General features: G+C 36.7%; 1 protein-coding gene across 2 annotated transcripts; it reads left to right on the top strand.

Annotated features, from left to right (window-relative positions):
* The first annotated feature begins 388 nt into the window (after positions 1-388).
* Positions 389-6,762, top strand: LOC113322107 (pumilio homolog 2-like). 2 transcript variants are annotated; one of them, XM_026570128.1, is made up of 6 exons: positions 389-481; positions 1,402-3,299; positions 3,419-3,581; positions 5,417-5,580; positions 5,677-5,935; positions 6,009-6,762. In XM_026570128.1, exons 2-6 carry the CDS (start codon positions 1,477-1,479, stop codon positions 6,114-6,116), a joined length of 2,517 nt encoding a protein of 838 aa, XP_026425913.1. In that variant the 5' UTR covers positions 389-481; positions 1,402-1,476; the 3' UTR covers positions 6,117-6,762. The 2 variants fall into 2 exon arrangements, with proteins under 2 accessions (XP_026425913.1, XP_026425912.1); XM_026570127.1 differs by having other exon boundaries at positions 419-747.
* The last annotated feature ends 2,340 nt before the right edge of the window (positions 6,763-9,102 follow it).

Raw genomic sequence — 9,102 nt, 5'->3', positions numbered from 1 at the left:
TTCTCATTCAAAGGAAACTGAACTTATGGAGATTTTAACTTTTCTATACTTACCATTCCTGCAATTAAACACATGTGAAAAATGAAAATTACGTTTTTTATTTTCTACAAATCCTTAAACCACTCCTTTCACTTGAATGCACACCCTTTTTTTTTTTTTTTTACATTGCAAAAGTTTGGCAGCAAAAACACTTTAGAAACAAATTCATTGCACCATATTGATGAAAAATGCAAGAGTACAAAGCCAATAATATAAAGGGGTACCAACTCTTTAATGTTTTTTCTTCTTTTGAAAATGTCCATTATGCCCTTTTAGTCTAATTAAGTCCACATTGTACTCTCCTCCTTCCTTCATAGTATTGCACAAACGTTATATTTGCTTTTATTCTCAAAATCTAATTAAAAAAATAAAAATAAAAATAGAGAGAATATACATACCAAATCAACACCAGCATAAAACTTAGAAACAAAGAAAAAAAAGGGTAAGGCATGCATGGGTCTGTGTGTTGTGTAGTTGGTGTTGGCTTGTTGAGACTTGAGTTCTTTTCTGTTCTGTTTTACTGCTCTTCTTAAACATCCCTTCTTCTTCTTCTTCATCACTCAACAGACACACTTATTCTTTCTATTGATCTTCTTTTACATTTATCATAATAATATTGACCAAAAAAAAACTTTACTATATCTAAAACCAGTGTTTCTTCTCTTAAATAGCTGCATAATCTCTCTAATGCCCGCAAGTTTCTATTCGGTACGTTTTATACTGGTTTGGGTTTCTTTATTTTTTTTATTTTAATTGTATTTTGTCTTTGGATTTTGATGTCAATTGTTGTTTTTGCTGGATTTTGATCATTTTGGCATGTTTTTCTTTGTTTATTTATGTTGTTGAGCTGTGGTTTTGGATGATCAAAGGGGTTTTTTGGTATGGCCTTTTGGTTTTCTGTAGTGAAACAGATGAGAATTTAGATTCTGGGCCTTTTTGTTGTTTAAATTGACTACTGAGGATTAGTTATCAGTGTGGTGATCATGATTTTGGATCTTATGATCTCAATCTTTCAATTGTTATGATTTTCAGGCTTCTTTTGGTATGTTTGACTGAATGCCGTGGTTGGTCAAAATAGATTTTTTTTTTTTGGTAGTGATAGTTTGATCATGAAAAAATGGGATTGAGAAAATTGATTAATGTATGAGCTTTGTTGTAATTTCCTTTTGGATTCATTGTTAATGGGGTTTAATGATGGATTGTTGGTTATTGGGGTTCTTAATTTTAGCTACAAATTTACTTTTTGGGGTTTTATCAGTAAATGTGAAGTTTTAGCATAACAGAAGAAATGCTTTTGATGCTAATTTTTATGTCATGAACTTTAATCAGGATCTCATTCATACAATGTGGTTTCCATGGCAGGAATCTTATAGTTGCAGAGTTGAACTATTATAATTCAGTACAAGTGGCAGTTTCAAAAGTCCTAGCGTTCGCAAAATGGGTGATCAGGATCTCCATGACATTGAGAGTCTTTTGATAGAGATACCAAATGCTACCTCTGCAAGTCCAAATGCTGAAGAATCTGTGAGGGGAAATTCTCTTAAAGTGGAAAACGGAAAATCATCTCCAACTACAGCTTTTCCTAACTACTACAATGGTTCTCATGGTCTGGGAACAAGTCCCAGCAGGAACTCATCTATTTATGGGGGTATTTCTTTTGAGAGACCCAATGCCGCCTCTACAAAATTATTTCAAAGTTCATTTGATCAGAAGCACGAAATGAACGGGAATCCAGATGGAACTAGAATGACTGTGAAGAACAATTCTCAAACACCCATGAGTCAGGGAGGCGTGCAGGACTCCTCAAATCATTCGGAGGACCAACCTTTGGCATCTTCATTCACTCAATTTAGCTTCAAGAATAATGCCTCTGAAGGACAGCACCCTGGCTGTGTAAAGCAGCCTATGTCTGGTTTGGTTCCGGGAAGCATGAATGGTTCCCCTCCTTCATTAACCAAATCTCTGAATGGTCTGAGTTTGTCCAGTCCTAGGCGAAGTAGTCTTGATAGATCTAATATGGAGGTCAATAATGGTCACAAAACTGGAAATTCTCACAAATTTGAAGAACTGAAGAAGAAGAAAAACAGGCATGGCCAACCACTTCAGGACTTTGATTTTAACGTTGAAGAGCCTCGACGTACCGTTCCAATGTACTCCACATCCATGCCTTTAGATCCAAGTCTGAGCACCTTTCCAGTCATCTCCAGTGTTCCAACACCTGATTTTGATTACTCAACTACCCCGTATCAACAACCATACTTTTTAAATGCCCAATCAGCTATTCCCTGTATACATCCACAGGAGCTAAGCCAATCTCATCTTGCATGGAGGTATATGGAAGAAGAGAGATATTACAGGATGCAGCAACAATACCTACACTTGCAGCAGTTCCAAAATCAGGGATTTATACCTCAAGTCGAAGAAAATGGTAACTCTACGGTTAGGGCTCCAGCTAGGACATTATGGCAACCACGCTTTGATATGCCAGTCCAAAATGAGGCAGAACAGGAAAACAAAGTCCCGTCTAGGAACGGGTCTAGAAAGCTCAATGCGCCAGAATATCCGTTGATGGGTCGCGGATGTCATTGCTATGTTCCAGACTTCTATGTGAATGGAGAGAACTGCTCGGTTGGACATGAGCAAAGGCAAACGTCAATGAACCCTTCTATATATTCTTCTGCCACTCACTCAGTTAAAGATTTTGAAGCAGTTCAAGTTTTGGATAAAATGGGAAAACATGCTTATCCTGAAAAGCTTCTTACAAGGTCACATGGATTGAATTCTCTAAGATATACAAGTCCAGGCTCTATTTCTGATCACGAATTACAAAATCATGCCAACACAGGCGGGAGACTTCTGGGGGATGCGATTTTCCGTCACCAATTATCCATGCCAAATACTGGATCATTTCAGTTGCGTGATTGTTCTGGTGATGTGGATATTAGACATGGTAATTCTAGGATACAACCACAAAAGTTTAACTCGTTGGATGAAGTTGCAGGCCGCATTTATAAACTGGCTAAAGATCAGAATGGAGCTCGCTTCCTGCAAAGAAGGTTTATAGAGGGTACTACTGAAGATATCAACAAAATCTTTTGTGAAATTATTGATCATATTGTTGAGCTCATGACAGATTCTTTTGGTAATTACCTGGTCCAAAAACTGCTCGAAGTATGTAGTGAGACTCAAAGGATGCAGATACTTCGTGCAATTACTAAAAAACCTGGTGACCTTGTTAAAATTTCGAGCGACATGCACGGGTTTGTAATTCTTTTCTGCTAAATTTTTGAACTTCTGCACTTTGATGCTTGTGATTTTACTCCCAAGAATTTCCATTCACTTTAAGTCCTCTTCCCATCTTGTTTCTTTCCAAACTCAGGACTCGAGCTGTACAAAAGGTGATAGAAACCCTCAAGAGTCAGGAGCAATTTTCAATGGTATTTTCGTCGTTGAAGCCTGGAATTGTGAGCTTAATTAAAGATCCACATGGTAATCATGTTGCACAACGCTGCTTGCAACACTTGATGCCTCAGTACAGTGGGGTAAGGATTTTTCTTTCTGTTTTCAAAAGAAACTTGTAAAGTTTCTGCTAGCGCTGAGCATATGCTGTACATGATATTGGCTTGCCTGTATTTAACTAGGCATCTATAAGGTTTTCGTGGTCTACGTTATGACAGCACAACTGGCAGGAGAAAACTTGCCAATGGAAGGGCTAATTCACCCATAATATTGGGCTAAAATATGTAGTCGTGGACTCCTGGTTTAACAACTGACTAGGACAGTAGGTTTGATTTGATTAACTTGAGTGTGCATTCGTTCTTGTGGAATAGTTCCAAGTCCTTGCTGCGTGTCAGTTGTACGTGATGATATGACGTGTTTCTTTTCCGTTGCTGTTTAACTGTTTCTGGGATCAGTGGAATAGAGAGGCTGCTTTAGTTGCTTCTATCCTTCCTTGATGTTCACAGCTTTAGGCCCCTCAATTACAAATGCACCGTTATCAGTTCTTTATACATTTCTACAGAAGGTATCTAGAATTATTGGAAGAGTAAGAACAATGCTAACCATTACTTGTGCACTCCTATGTCTGTTCGATTAATCGACATGTTCAGTATGTTATAGGGATACATTTGGTTGAGTTGGATCCAAGTAACTAAATGCATGAAGGATGTGACCTGTCTATTTCAAGTCAGGAACCAGCATTTCTGAAATAGGACAACTCCCACTTTGATTGATGTAAATAGAGGTTATATGACCTAACTTGCTTTGGAGCCCAACATTCAGATATTTTGCCTTCATATTGATTGTTGCTGGGTGGTTAGTAACAAAGGTAGAAACTTTTATGGCACACCAATGTTTGATCTCTTTATGGAGACTGTTTTGAAATACTATTTAGAATTTGAATGATGCATTTCAAGATGATGATAGAATTATGCAACTCTTGATATAATTGTTCTATTTCTTTTGTCCCACCATCATTCATATGGATGCATATTTGCATTACATTAAATTGTTATTGAGATAGATTGCTCCGTGCCACTATAACTCTGGTTGATTTGGTGAATGTGATTTTTTCAAGACAGGCAAATTGAACAATGATGTCTCTGTTGCCTTTGTCTGCAACCATGACTGGATGAGTATTGTTGTGCATGCATTTTGTAAATAGTGTCAAGAATCACACTCTTCTGTGGAGGGATATAAGAGAAGGCTTTATAGACTCGCACGCTAAAGTGCCTATTGGTATACTATGTGGGAGCTGTGATGACTGCCCTTCATGATACCTTTATACGATATCCTTTTTGGCTGCCAAGTAATCAACTTCTCGTGTGAGACATTACCTTCCATAATTCTCCAGTCAGGAGTCACATAACACTGGTTGAATTGACGTCGAACTTATTTTCCTTCAGCTTTGTTCAGTTCAGTTAACTAGAAATCTTTTGATGTGGTGGTTCTCCATTGATAAGGCATCTGGGTAAAACATCATCACTTTTCGACACGTAATTTAAAAGATGTTGCAATATGCATGTTGGAATCTTAAAGTTATCAGGAAACAGGCTAGTTTTGTTTGGCCTGTAGTCTTTAAACTATTTTAAAGAATATACTAATACTGTTCTGAGTTTGTATTACCTTTGCAGTTTGTTTTGTTAGCCTTCTTATTTTACTCTTGAACTTCAGGAAAAATTGAATGTTTTTGGCTAAAGAAAGTCTTGGTGTATTTGACCCTTTTTGTCCGGAGATACTTAGTTCTTTTATATTTTCTGTGATATTCTTGCTGTTGATTTAGCTTTAAAATGTGTTGTAATTGTGGTGGAGATTTTAATCATTGATGTTCTTCTAGAAAAAAACATTTATATGTGTATTTTTTTCTTTCTTTCTACAGTTTCTTTTTGAAGCTGTAACCGCACACTGCTTTGAGCTTGCAACAGATCGTCATGGCTGCTGTGTACTCCAAAAGTGCCTTAGCAATTCTGATTTTGAACAGAAGCGGCGCTTGATCTGTGAGGTCACCTCAAATGCGCTTATCCTTTCACAAGATCCCTTCGGGTATATCTCTAATTTCATCTTTTATTTTATCTCTAAGCAATTCCTATGTGTTCTTATTTCCCTTAACAAAAATATCTAAATTATTCCGATGTGCAGGAACTATGTCGTGCAATTTATCTTGGAACTTGAGGTTCCATGGGCAACAGCTGATGCCCTCAGTCAACTAGATGGAAATTACGGAAATCTGTCTATGCAGAAATACAGCAGCAATGTAGTAGAGAAATGTCTAAAATACGGTGGTGAAGAGCGCCGCACTCGAATCATCAAGGAACTGATAAGCAATTCATCTTTAGACCAGATTTTGCTTCACCCTTATGGCAATTATGTTATTCAGGCTGCACTCAATAGCTCAAAGGTAACTTTCCTCCCAAACTATCATGTATCCCCTCGATTGTAGTAAATTCACTTAGGCTTCACGTCTTGTACAGGGAGCTCTTCACGCTGCTTTGGTGGAGGTAATCGATCCCCATGTACCTGCGCTGAAAACCAGCCCCTTTGGGAAGAAAGTTCTCTCGTGCTATAGTCGGAAGAAGTAAATTATGACAATTTTTTTTGTTCCAAAGGGTCGATAACGAACTGCCGCACTGCCATTGATGAAGATTCAGGATCCGTGACTCTGGAATTTTAGTAGTAGTGTAAACTGTGTAATAAGAGACTTAAGGTTAGATGGGATTTTTTTACCTGGTTTTGAAGTTTGAGGATGGACAGCAAAGAGGTAACAAGGGAACGACGTTGTGCTTTGTACAGTCGTTAGAAATCTCAACGTCTCAATTCTAGCTTTTGTTCATTTTAGGATTGCTTCACACGATTAAAGACGGGCGACTTTGCTATGAAGTGCTGGACATTAGGAGTGTCAGTAGATATCTGTGTAGTACTTCTAATTTGGTTTAGTAATAAAGAAAAATGTGAAGAAAATTTGTAGAGTTCTTTTTGAGCTATTATATGGAGTGACACACTATGAATAGGTGAAGGGTCTGTTTCGAAAGATGGGAAAGAGAAGGTTAGGTGGTTTTATTTTTTGAGGGCTGCTGCAGAGTGGGGTTGTTTATATTACATCCTCTGCAGATGTCACCTCTTGCTTTTGTCATTTAACACTCCTATGTAATGTTGCTCCTGGACATGTTGTTCCATTGTTACATTATTTATTTAATATGGTCTGGCAATCTTGTTGATTTTTCTCAACCGAACTTCTTTATATTTTGGCGGTGTTGAAAGGTCTAAAACAACCAAAATACGGCCATGGCGTCATAGAAAATGGTTTACCCTGGACGACTTTTCTTTTCTTTTATTTCAGACGAATAGCTCCTCGTACTAACAAAGAACTGTACTGTGTCTTATGTTGACAGACTGTACTTTGTTACCACTTAAAGTGCCAGCATGTTGAATTAATGTAAGATTGTACTAAAGCTTAAACTGCTTAATAGTCAGAACATTGTTAGGCACAACAATATAAACATCATCAAAAGCAAATCTTCGGTGGGAACGAACCATTATCAAGTTGTGATGTTTGCCGGCAGTAATCAATCAATGGGGCCGCACTTGTCCCTCTTATTGCATTATACAGAGGATTTTTTTTTGTTTAACTTTAAGTTGGGTTTTGATGATTAATAGTTGCTGCCAGATACCAGGTCCTGACTGGGTAACTCCATAGTGCCATCCTCGAGATCTCCCATATAGATGAACAGTGTAAAATCCAAATCACTTGAGGTTTTATATTCAATTAGTACCAACGGAAACTATGGTCACAGTGACAGATTTCTTAAGAGCCCGAGCTAATATCATTCAAGAGTTTGAAATCATAATAGCTTCGTCTAATCCGGCTAAATATTTTCAATGAATTAGATTCTTCTATTGAAAATGTCAAAGGGGAATCTAAAACAGATTATTAACACCGACCCTTTTTCGTGGCCGATGATTGTCAATTAAGAAAATTAGGGTTATGGTTATCTATTATGGTTAAATAGATTTCTTAAAATTCAATGTCGAAGTATTTTAACAGGGATACATGGATAAGCTAGAAAACAGAGATGAAGAAGAAAGGGATAACCATTAACATTGCTTTATGGGGTCATTCTGGTCATTTTAATCTGAACTCCATTCGAAATTGATATGGCGCCAATTTTGTTTGTGCTTAGAACCGGAAAAGCGCGGGTATTAAACAAACCGGAATTACCTAGTCAACTTGACCAAGTTTATAAAAGGTCTTCTGTCCCGTAACTCCCGTTATAGAAATACTCAACCCGGTCTTGTGCTAATCAGTAGATTCAGTACTTGGAATCTGGATCAGCATTGTGGTTGAACGCAATTTTAAGGGTTTCAAAAAATTTGAAGGGGCTGCTGAATAAGATGAAATAGTGTTATTTCATGGTAAATTTAAAAATTCTTTATCCACTTATATTTTTTATTGGAGAAATTATATTTTCTTAATTATATTTTAATGACTTTAATTAGAGATAAGGGTGGTCCAAGGTCTTAAATTATCTTGACATCTAGGATTTAAGACTTTTCCACCAAAGTTTCATCTTTAATGCAAGGGTGAGGGTCATAGAAAAAGATGACATGGCTAAGTGGGGGTAAAGGAGAAAGTCGATAAGACTTTCTTCATGACCTTGGGTCTTAAATCCACGTCATCTTTTGTCTTTATATTTAAATAAAAAGTGTTAGATAAGACCTTGAGGATTGGAGATGGAATTTAGGTAAATAGTCTAACCTTTATATTTTTTTTGTCATATAGTAAATGACCCACAACCAAAATGTATAAATAAGACCTCTACATAGGATGACCTTGACCTCTAACATTGGAGCTACAAATTTATACAAATTTTTAATAACCTAAATGAGTGATTATAGTGAGGAGTTTAAAGAAGGTGAATCTTCATCTCGCATGTCAAAGAAAAAATATATACCCTTTAACTATCTAGATTGGATGATTACTTAGATGAATAAAGTATTTCCACCCAAACTCAAAGTCAAACTCAAGATTTTTATGAACCAAATGAGGAACAAACCAAGAAAATGAAGAATCAAATGCTAAAAATAGTCTAATTAATATACCTCTAAATTAGCTCGAATAACATGTTTGTTGCTCGAAATCGTGTAAAATACGTGAAAATCATAAAATATTATAATTTTTTAAATACCCATAATAGACTCAATTGTGAAATCCGACCAATTTTCAAAAATTTGCTGGGAAAATCATGAACTGCTAGGATGGAAATTGAAGATAAAGATAACTTGAGCGATTGTAATATAGTTTTTTAGGGCAATTCCTATGGGAGCCTGAAATAATCAGATTTGAGAAGCCACCAAGATGGGTAAATCCAGTTTTGAGTAGTGGGGAATATGTTTAACATACTGCAGCATAGGGACGATCGTCTCAATCGGGGACGAGAAACGTCTCGGGTTGAGACGTCCGTCTCTAAATGCTATGACAAACATCGCATTCATACGGCTACAATTTTTCCTCTATTAATAACACACATGTTCAAACATTAAACTCACACCAAAATTCAATCTTCTCTT

This window comes from Papaver somniferum, chromosome 11 (assembly GCF_003573695.1).
Source record: "Papaver somniferum cultivar HN1 chromosome 11, ASM357369v1, whole genome shotgun sequence".
In the NCBI taxonomy this organism is placed as follows: Eukaryota; Viridiplantae; Streptophyta; class Magnoliopsida; order Ranunculales; family Papaveraceae; genus Papaver; species Papaver somniferum.
This window is presented reverse-complemented; position numbering and strand designations above follow the sequence as displayed.

Bases quoted from the DNA above. Each gene is read 5' to 3' on its own strand.
- LOC113322107 (XM_026570128.1), top strand. From the start codon at position 1,477: ATGGGTGATCAGGATCTCCATGACATTGAGAGTCTTTTGATAGAGATA. The intron at 3,300-3,418 runs GTTTGTAATTCT...TTCCAAACTCAG, and splicing joins ATTTCGAGCGACATGCACGG to GACTCGAGCTGTACAAAAGG. The intron at 3,582-5,416 runs GTAAGGATTTTT...TTCTTTCTACAG, and splicing joins TGATGCCTCAGTACAGTGGG to TTTCTTTTTGAAGCTGTAAC.